Raw genomic sequence first — 10,398 nt, 5'->3', positions numbered from 1 at the left:
CTCCCCAACTGGTGTCCCCACTTAACCCCGTCCCGGCTGCCCCCCATGGGGCTGAATATGGGGCTTTTCCTTGCCCCTGCCCCATCATTTGTCCCCTCTTCTCCTCCCCCCCTTATGCCCCCCATACCCCCTCCCCCTTTTTCCCACCCCCATTCCCCACATTCCTGCCATTTCTCCCCCTCTCCCTCCACCCCTCTCCATTTCTCATCCCACCATCGTTACCCCCCCCTTATTTACATGCAATTAGCGTAGGACCTGCTTTACTCACACGCAGTTCATGTAGGGTTGACCTTATTTAAATGTTACTAACACAGACACTTCCTTATTTACATGTTATTAATGGAGGGCCTACTTAATTTGTGTCCTTTTAGTGGAGGACCTGCTTTATTTACATGTCATTAACATGGAGCCACTCGTATTTGCATGTTCTTACTGTAGGACCTCCTGTATTTACATGGTGCTTTGCCAGGACCTCCTTTATTTACTCACTTATTAATGTAGGACCTATTTTATGTACAGTTGCTGTCGGATCTGCTCTATTGATAGGGCATTGGGGCAGGACCTACTTCATTTATGGGCCCTTATTGTAGGTCCTACTTTATCGGGGAGGTATTATTGTAAGACCCAATTTGTTGAGGGAGTTATTAATGTAGGGCTTACTTTATTCATATGTTGTATTTACAGTTTCATTACTGTAGGACCTACTGTATCGGGGGTGGTTGTATGTCAGGACCCGCTTTACTGAGTAACTTATTTACAAGTTCTTAATGTAGAATCTACTTTTATGTACCTGTTATTAACATAGAGCCTGTCTAATTTACATATTCCTGTAGGTCCTACTTTATTCCCAGGCTGTTATTGTAGGTCCTGATTTATTAGGGAATTTATTATGTCAGGACCTGCTTTGTTTACACTTTCGTTACTGTAGGACCTGCTTTATTTATATGTTACTGTAGGCCACACTTTATCTGTGCATTGTTATTGGAGGCTCTGGCTTGTTGACATGCTGTTATTGTAGGCAGGACGAGTTTATTAACAGGAGACATGCTTTGCATCTCATTAACATGGGCGCAACCTCATTTACATATAATTAACACAGGACCTGCTTTATTTACTGCTTTATTTCCATAGGACCTACTCTATTCCGCTTCCAGGACCTCAGCCCTGTGGCCCCGCCCTCCTCCAAGCCCCGCCTCCTGCACCCCATTCAATAGGAGCATCTGATAAAACCGAGGCTCAGGGGTGGGGCTTGCTCTGGTCACACCCTTCCTCGTCGCTGGTGGGCGGGGCTAAGGGGAGGGGGCGGTGCAAGTTCAGGGTACGGGTGGCCTGGGACCAGCACTTCAGCCAATGGGAGAAGGGGATGTTGCTGGGGGGCGTGGCTGGTATCCACTGAGCCGGCTGCTCCCACCTATGGGAGACAAAGGAGGGGGGAAGGGGGGATGTGACATCAAACATGGTGGGCGTGGCCTCTCACAGACCCAACCTCGCCGCCTCACCATTGGGTGATGACATCCTGGAGGAGGGGCCAGCCCTCGAGGCACTGCTGGACCCGAATGGACAGCACCTGCAGCTGGGGGAGGAGCTCGGCCATGGCCACGCCCTCCGCAGGGGCTGCAAAGGGGCGGTGTCAGCGCAGGCCACACCCTCACCCCATCTCCTTCACTCACCGCGGGGTGGGCGGGGCTTCCAGGGTCCGCCCCTTCCGCTGACCACGCCCCTTCCGCTGTTCCAGCTCCCCCTGCAGCTCTGCTGCCCACAACAGCGCCCCCTGTGGGGGCTGAGGCACAAACACACCTGAGCAACGGCCCCATTGCCCCTCCCCCCTTTATGGCCCCTCCTTCCATTGCCCCGCCCCCCTTTAAGTCCCCTTCTCGCATTGCTCTTCCCCCTTTATGGCCTTCCCCCTCTTTATGACCCCTGCCCCCTCTATGGCCCCTCCTTCCAATTCCCCTCCCCCACCTCACTCTCTGCCATTCCTAGAGCACGTCTGATTGGCTGCAGTGGGCTGTGGGCGGGGCTAGAGGGAGAATGGAGGGGTCAGCACAGCCCTTCCCCCCTCCCCCACCACCCTCCCCCCCTCCCAATTCACTCACCTCGGGGGGAGGGGCACCCTCTCCTTTCCCAGCATGCTCAGCGCTTCCTGCAGCCGCTGCCCTTCCCCCTGCAGCCCTGGGGGGAGCCGCACAGCTCCTCGGGCCTGAAAGGGGCGTGGCCAAAGCTCTGAGGCCTCGCCCACTCACCATTAAGCCCCGCCCCACTTCCCTCCCCCTCGTTCCTCACCTGAGCCTGCCGGAGGCACAGCTGAGCCCGGAGCTTCCCATTGGATGCGGCCAGAGCCCGGAGCTGGATCCAGCGGCGGGACTGGAAGGGATGGAGGGGGGGGACACAAGGAAATGAGGGACCCCAAAGCCATGGGAGGGACCCAAATACCCCTCAAGACCCCAAACACCTTAAATATTGCCCCATATTTCTCCCCAAAACCTCTCCCTTCACCCCAAACCCATCCATAAGCCCCAGATCCCCCTCCCAGCACTGCTGAACCCCCAAAATCCCCCCTAAAGCCCCAAACTCCTCCATATCATCCCCTATAGACTGAAAATCCCCCTCCAGGACCCCCAAATATCCCGAATCCCTCACAAAAAGCAGCGCTGGGACCCTTTAGGGACCCCAACCCCTCCCCATAACCATCAAATTCCACTTCCCAGACACCCCCCCCAAGCCCATCAGGATCCCCCCCAAATCCCCATATTCCCCCGTTGGCACCCACCAGCCGCTGCTTCCCTCCTGTAGCTGCCTCCTCAGTGGCCCCAGGGCAGCTTCTGGGGAGTCCATGGGGCTGCCCCGTAGATCCTGGACCTGCTGGATCAGGGCCTCCCGAGCCCCTGAGAGCCCCGCGGCCTCCAGCATCAACCTGGGGGGCAACGGGGCCCCAAAGCCAAACGCTGAGGGGAGCTTGGGGGACCCAAAGGGTTCCAGAACACTTTTTGGGGGGGGGACACCCTAAAAGGGCTGCAGGGAACATGGAGGTATTGGGGGCACCCCAAAGGGTCTCAGCACTGGGTTTAGGGAGAATCTGGGGGGGCTTTAAGGACCCCTATGAGCCCAGCACCCACTTCAGAAGGAAACCCAGGGGGGTTTAAAGTATAGAGGGGGCCCCTAAAGGGTTTTGAGGTTCGGGAGTGGGGAGGAAAAGGTCATGGGGGAGGGCCTAGGGGCAGTTTTGTGGTGCAGGGGGGGAAACTGGGCTGCAGGATGCATTTGGGAGGGTCCTTGAGAGGGTTTTGGGGTGCAGAGGGGGTGTTCTGGTATGCAGAGAGGGGCTGTTTTGGGCTTCACGGGGGTTGTTTTGGGGTGCATGGGGGCTTCTGGAGTGCAGGGAGGGTAGATTTGGGGTGCAGGTATGCTTTGGGGTACAGGAGGGTGGTTTTGGTGTACAGGGGGGAGTTTTGTGATGCAGGGGATTGTTTTGGGGTACAGGGAGAATGGTTTTGGTGTGTAGGGATTTGTTTTGGTATGCAGGGGGTGTGTTTTGGGGTGCAGCAGGGATGGTTTTGGGGTGCAGGGGGGGTTTGCAATGCAGGGGAGTGTTTTGGGGTGCACCATGTGGTTTTTGGGTGCAGGGAAGTGTTTTGGGGTGCAGAGGGGATGGTTTTGGAATGTGGAGGGGTTGTTTTGGGATGCAGAGGGTGTGTTTTGGGGTGCAGGGGGATGGTTTTAGGGTGCAGGGGGGTGTTTTGAGATGCAGGGGGAGTGTTTTGGGGTGCAGAGGGGTGGTTTTGGGGTTCAGGGAGGTGTTTTGGGGTGCAGGGTTTTACCTGGCAGCCTGCTGGCCTTTGGGGTCCCCCTCCAGGCACTGCTGAATCTCCTCCGGCAGCTGGAGGAGCCAGAGCCTCAGGGGGGACAGGCGGGAGGCTGAGGAGTGGATGAGGTCCCAGAGTCCCCCCACATCCTCCCAGCAGTCCTGGGGGTTGCCTAACGGGGACCCCACATCAGTGGGGAGCTCCGAGCCCTAAAGCACCCCCAAATGTGCCCCTCAAGTCCCCCCATTTACCTGGATGAGGGTCTTCATATGGGGCTGAGCATCATTGTCAGGGTCAAGGTCAGGGCTGATTTTGGGGTACCCCTTCCTGCAATGGAACAAGGGGGGAGGGGGGAGGATGCAATCCCCACCCCTCTGTTGGGTCCACCAACCGGTAGCCCTGCCCCTTCCCTAGTGCCCTGGGGCCACACCCTCAGAACCTTATAAGGTAAGTCCTGCCCCCTTTAAGCCACACCCCCAGCAGCCCACTGGCTCTGCCCCTTCCGTAAGCTCCACCCCCTCCCAAAGCCCCACCCCTCCTAAGCCCCTCCCTTCTCCTAAGCCCTTCCCCACACCGCAGTGTCAGCAGGGCCTCCAGCACCTCCTCTGGGCTGTGTTGGTTCAGCAGTGCCTGGTGGGGGGGGTGAAGGGGGTGTCAGGTCACATGGGGGGGGTCACATGACGGTTAGGATCAGTCACCTCCCCCCCCACCCTCCCCCCTTGGGCACCCACCTTGGCCTCCTGCAGCCAGAGCAAGGTGAGGTCCTGCGGCCTGGGGGCGAATGGGAAGGGCAGGGGGATTGGGGGGGTGATGGACAGGGAGGGGTTTATGGCAGCAATGGGCGGGGCTTGCCCCGAAGGGGGCGGGGCTTACCTCGACAAGGGGCGGAGCCCCAGCAGCTCCTCCAGGGCCTCCTCCTGCAGCTTGCACACGGCCTGGGGGGGGGGGGGGGGGGGCGGGGCGGGGCCACGCTCAGACCCCTCCCCCGTCCATAAGCCCCTCCTCCTTTCCAATAAGCCCCGCCCCTTCTTACCGCCAATTTCGACGTTAGTCCCACCTTTGGCCCCTGTTCCCTGCAAGCGCAGAGCATCATGGGAATGCTGCCCCCCGCCCCCATTGGGATACCCATGAAGAAGCCCCGCCCCCTCCTCGCTCACCGGTGGGCGGAGCTTATTTGGGCCCCCTCCCTCCGCAGCCTCCACCCCTCCTGCGCTGCCTCCACCCCCAGGGCCCGAAGCTCCGCCCCTCGGCGACGCTCCGCCCCCTGTCGGTGAAGCTCCGCCCCCAGTGCCTCTTCTATAAGGAAACAAAGGGGGCAGAGCCTCAGGTCAGGTGACCGGTAGCCCCGCCCCTTTACCCCCCACCCCACCGCCCCCCAATGAACTCACCCAGCTTCAGCACCGCTGAAGCGGCCTCGCCCACGGCCCCGCCCATCACTTTAAGCTCCGCCCTCACCTGCTCCAAGGCCTCGCGCACTTCCATATAAGGCATGCTTGACCCCGCCCCTCGCTGGGCAGAGACACCAAAGGTCACTTGAGGACACCACCCCCCCCATCCTTAAGCACCATTTTTTCTCCCTCCACCACCCCTCAAATTGCCCCCCCCCCCCGCCCAAATCTTGCCCCCCCCATATTTGCCTCCCCCAAACCCCCCAACCACCCCCATCCCTCTGGGACCCCCCAAAACCCCATACAGACCCCCCAAAACCCTCCCCCCCCCAAACCTGAATCTCCTCGAGGTGCCAGTACCTGAGCCCCGAGTTAAGGAAGAAACGGGGGGGGGGGGTTAAGGAGAGGTTGGGGGGGGATCATAGGAAGGAACTGGGGGTTCCTGGGGATCCCAATGGGATTTGGAGGGGTCCTAAAGAAATTAGGGGCTCCTGTGCATGGATTTACGAGAATAAAAGCGGTTGGGGGGAGGGGCCACAGGGGGGAATTGGGGGGTGTTGGGGGGGAGTCATGGTATCCCAATGCAATTTTGGGGGGGGATCCTAACAGGCAAAAGGGGTTTGGGGGGGTCCTGAGGGATTTTGGAGGCTCCCCAATGAGCTTGGGGGTCCCCAGAGGGGGCATTTTCGGGGTCCCCCCCCTTTTTGCGGTGCAGCGGATACCACAGCAGGTTCCCTTTGATCTTCTTCACATTCCTATAGGAACAACCCCCCCCCCCCCGGTATTTTAGGGACTGCTCCGAGGTTTAGGGTCCCTCCAGATGTTGCAGTTCCTCCCCCCCAGATGTTGGGGTGCCCCCCTCACCCCGGGTGCCGCACGTGGCCCATGATGTACTCCCAGATGGGAGGGCGCTGGGGGGCAGCTCCAGCTCCGTCCGGAGCCAGCGGCCCAGCCCCGCTATCATGGCCGAAATTGGCGCGCTGGGAGCGCCGCGCGGCACGAAGGGAGTTGTAGTCCAAGCCGGGCACCGCCTTAGTGGTGCTGTAGGAGTGTCGCACTGCATCATGGGAGTTGTAGTCCAGGCTGGGCGACGCCCTCGTGGTGCTCTCTGGTTGCCGCGCGGCATGATGGGAGTCGTAGTACCGCCTGGCGGCTGTATAATGGTGTTCTATGGGAGCCGCGGGGTATGATGGGAGTTGTAGTCATAACTGGGCTCCGCCATAACGGGGCTCAATGGGTGCCGCGCTGCATGATGGGAGTAGTAGTCCCGGCTGGGCGCCACCGTAAAGGGACTCTATGGGTGCCGCGTTGCATGATCAGGGTTGTAGTCCCTGTAGTCTATGGGTCTCTATGGGGTCTCTATGGGGTCTCTGTGGGGTCTCTATGGTTCACTTTGGGTCGCTTTCTGGCTCTCTGTGGTGTCTATGGGTCTCTGTGAGTCTCTATGGGGTCTCTATGGGCCTCTATGAGTCTCTGTGGGCTGTGGGTCTATATGGTGTCTATGGGTCTCTCTATGGGGTCTCTATGGGTCCCTGCAGGGTCTGACCATGGAGGGGGGATCTCTTTACGAGTCCCTTGGAGGGGGAAGCAGCAGCAGCTCCAGTACCAGGATGCAGGGGGCAGAGCTCGAGACCCCGAGACCCCCCCTTTACCCACATTGCCCCCCTTTACCCCAAATTGCTCCCATTGCCCCATTACTGACATTGCCCCCATATAAAGCCATGGAGCCAGCAGTGGGTGTGAACCTGTCCCTGCCCCATAGGGTTCTATAGGGGTCCATAGGGGTCCCATCGCCCCCCATCTCCCTCCTTTCCCCCCCAGGAAACGCACGCTCTGTTCTTGTCGCCCTGCCCACTTCCACGGCAGCCAATCAGCGCCTGGCTCCGCCCACTGCACCGCGGAGCCAATCAGAGCGCAGGGTGGGAGAGTAACCCCCTCCGCTCCCCTCAGCTGACTCCGCCCCCTGTAACGGCCGCAGGCCGTTGAACAAGACCGGTCCCAGCCCCGATCCCTGAGGGACCCCACTCGTTACTGGTCTCCAGCCGGACACTGAGCCATTGACCACAACTCTTTGTGTGCGGCCATGCAGCCAGTTCTTTATCCACCGAGTGGTCCATCCATCAAATTGATGTCTCTCCAATTTAGAGACAAGGATGTCGTGTGGGATGGTGTCGAACGCTTTGCGCAAGTCCAGGTAGATGCCATCAACTGCTCTGCCCCTGTCCATCAGTTCTGTAGCCCCATCATAGAAGGTCACCACATTGGTCAGGCAGGATTTCCCCTCAGTGAAGCCCTGCTGGCTGTCACCAAGCACCTTGTTGATTTTCATGTGCCTTAGCATGCCTTCCAGGAGAATCTGCTCCAAGCTTTTGCCAGGGACAGAGGTGAGACTGACTGTTCTGTCATTCCCCAGGTCATCCATTTTCCCCTTCTTGAAAATGGGGGTTATATTTCCCTTTTTCCAGTCGTCAGGAACTTCACCTGACTGCCATGTTTTTTCAAATATGAAGACCAGTGGCTTAGCAACTTCATTCGCCCGCTCCTTCAGGACTCATGCATGGATTTCATTAGGCCCCATGGACTTGTGCATGTTCAGGTTTTTAAGATGGTCTCGAGCCAGCTCCTCTCCTACAGTGGGCCCAAGGTCTTCATTCTCACAGTCTCTGCATCTGCCTTCCAAGACTTGGGTGGTGTGGTCAGAGCCTTTGCCAGTGAAGAGCGAGGCAAAGAAGTCATTCAGAACCTCAGCCTTCTCCAAATCCTGTGTAGCCAGTTCTCCCGAGAGCTTCCGGAAGGGGGCTATGTTGTCCCTAGTCTTTTTATTTGCTACATACCTGAAGAATCCCTTTCTGTTATCCTTAACATCCCGAGCCTATCTGAATTCTAACTGGGTCTCAGCTTTCCTAACCTGGTCCCTAGCTTCCCGGAGAAATTCTTCCTCAGCTCCATCTAAACCTGCCCTGGTGCAGCTTGAGGCCATTTCCTCTTGTCCCATCCCTTGTTCCTTGGGAGCAGAGCCCAGCCCCTCCTGGCTCCATCCTCCTCTCAGGCAGTTGTAGGCAGCGATCAGGTCCCCCCCAGGTTCCTCAGCCCTTCCCCATCACATTTGTGCTCCAGGCCCTGCACCAGCTCCGCTGCCCTTCTCTGGCCCCTCTCCAGCACCTCAATGTCTCTCTTGTAGTGAGGGGCCCAGAGGTGAACCCAGGATTTGAGGTGCGGCCTCAGCAGTGCTCAGTGCAGGGGCACAACCACTGCCCTGGCCCTGCTGCCGCACTGGTGCTGATCCAGGCCAGGATGCTGGTGGCTTCCTGGCTGCCTGAGCACAAGCTGCTCATGTTCAGCTCCATCAATCAGCACCCCCAGCTCTTTTCCCATGAGCAGTTTTCAGCCCCTCTTCCCCAAACCTGGAGCATTGCAGGGGGTTGTTGTGGCCCAAGCGCAGGATCTGGCACTTTGCCTTCTTGACCCTCAACACATTGGCCACAGCCCATGGATCCAGCCTGTCCAGATCCCTCTGCAGAGCTTCCTACCCTCCATCCCCCACCACACCTCCCTGGTCTTTTGGTGGGACATCCCAAATTAGGCAACCCCCACTCTGGGGCTGGCCCCCCCAGCTCCCTGATACCAAAGATGGGGGAGCTGGGCTGCCCCATGGGGTGTGGTTTGGGGGCAACGAGGAGCAATTTGGGGCTGGGTGGCATTGGAGGGGGGGAGCAGCTTTTCTGGGGTACCCCAGTTGGGGGCGGGTGTTTGGTGGGGCTCCTCCAGGTTTTTGGGTCCCTGGGTTCATCTAGGGGGGCCCGGTGTGATGGAAGGGTGTGGGTGACTTTGTGCTGCCCCAGGCCCCCACTTGGGGGTCCTGCCTGCTTTTGTGCTGCTTCAGGGAAATTTGGGGTTACCCTAGGATTTAGGGGCACCACGATTGCTTTGGGTGCCTCCAGGGCCCTTTGGGGTGCAGTGTGGTTTTGGTTTGCCCCTTTATTGGGGTGACCCTTTTGGGGATCCACCCCCTTAGGCCCACCTAATTCACTACTGAACCGAAAGCAATGTTGGGGTCCCCCAAGTGTTCGGGGTTGCAGAGCATCTTGATGGATCCCCAGGGCAGGTGTTGGGGGAACACCACTTTTCGGAACACCCCTTTTTTGCAAGTCTGTGCCACTGTGCTGAGCCGGGGCGGCTTTGGAGCTGTGGGCTTTGGGTTTGGGGGGATTTGGGGATTCAGGCTGGTCCACAAAACTCTTTGGGGTGGCTCATTTATTTGAGGGACTCCCTGTCTACCGAGACTGGGGTGTCCATCAATCCCAGGGCAGCCGAATCTCATTGGATGCCCTAGGGAGCCCCATTGACAGAAGCGGGAGGAATTTGGGTGTTCAGAGGGATTTGAGGGTTCAAGGAACATTTTGAGGTTCAGGGGGGGATTCCCAAAATGTGCTGTAGGGGGCACATTATATTGGGAGATCTCCCATGTACCTGGGTCCCAGGGCCCCCTCAGTCGCTTTTGAGTGAGCAACATTCCCCCAGCATGGAGATGTGTTGAGGGGAAGAGTTTGGGGGTTCAGAGGGGATTTCGGCATTGGGGGAGAACCCCAAAGCTCCCCGGGGTGGTGCAGGGATTTGGGGAACAGCCAGTGTCCCAAAGCTAGGGGTTACATTTGACCCAGAGTACCCTGAGTCTTTAGTACCCCTGTTGGCCCATGGCAGTAAATGGAAGGGATTTGGGGTTCGGAAGGGAACTGGAGGTTTAGGGGGATTTGGAGGTTCATGGGAATGCACCCAAGCTCTGCAGGGGACAAATGGAGGCCTCAAACAGGGGCTACAGCCACCAGAGACCACCCCACAGATCACTGGGGCTTTGGGATGGCGGCAGCATCGTGCCCATGACCGCTGGGCACCCAGGGGTGCTCCAGGAGTCGCTGCAGGAGGACCAGCCTCTGCCCAGCCGGCTCGGGGAGGTCCCTCACGGGCTGCTCTTTCTCAGTGCCTTTGGTCCGGAGGTGGAGCATGCGAGGGGTCACAGCTCAACGTGGGCCATGGAACAGGGCGTCACGGCCACCTACGAGGAGTGGAGAGGGACCGACGTTGGCACAGCAGAGAATCACGGAATCCCAGAGTGGGCTGGAAGGGACCTTAAAGCTCACCCAGCTCCAGCCCCCAAAGGCACGGGCAGGGACACCTTCCACTAGAGCAGCTTGCTCCACGGCCCTGTG

The 10,398-nt window shown here is 58.7% G+C and overlaps 1 protein-coding gene across 1 annotated transcript; it reads right to left on the bottom strand.

The window, feature by feature from the left end:
* Positions 1-1,143: 1,143 nt before the first annotated feature.
* LOC133279396 (HAUS augmin-like complex subunit 5) lies at positions 1,144-6,317 on the bottom strand. Its single transcript, XM_061473067.1, is given in 21 exon segments — positions 1,144-1,411; positions 1,500-1,614; positions 1,671-1,699; positions 1,701-1,780; positions 1,963-2,020; positions 2,097-2,200; positions 2,284-2,352; positions 2,788-2,914; positions 3,819-3,964; positions 4,055-4,130; positions 4,378-4,433; positions 4,535-4,574; positions 4,677-4,738; positions 4,837-4,876; positions 4,961-5,099; positions 5,192-5,312; positions 5,527-5,551; positions 5,914-5,946; positions 6,056-6,098; positions 6,101-6,171; positions 6,250-6,317. Coding segments are annotated over 21 exon segments (1,677 nt in total). The 3' UTR covers positions 1,144-1,236.
* Between the last annotated feature and the right edge of the window lie 4,081 nt (positions 6,318-10,398).

The sequence above is a fragment of the Pezoporus flaviventris genome, unplaced genomic scaffold (assembly GCF_033815535.1).
Source record: "Pezoporus flaviventris isolate CSIRO_AGI_PZ_B2104156 unplaced genomic scaffold, CSIRO_AGI_Pfla_v1 ptg000074l, whole genome shotgun sequence".
NCBI classification, from domain to species: Eukaryota; Metazoa; Chordata; class Aves; order Psittaciformes; family Psittacidae; genus Pezoporus; species Pezoporus flaviventris.
This window is presented reverse-complemented; position numbering and strand designations above follow the sequence as displayed.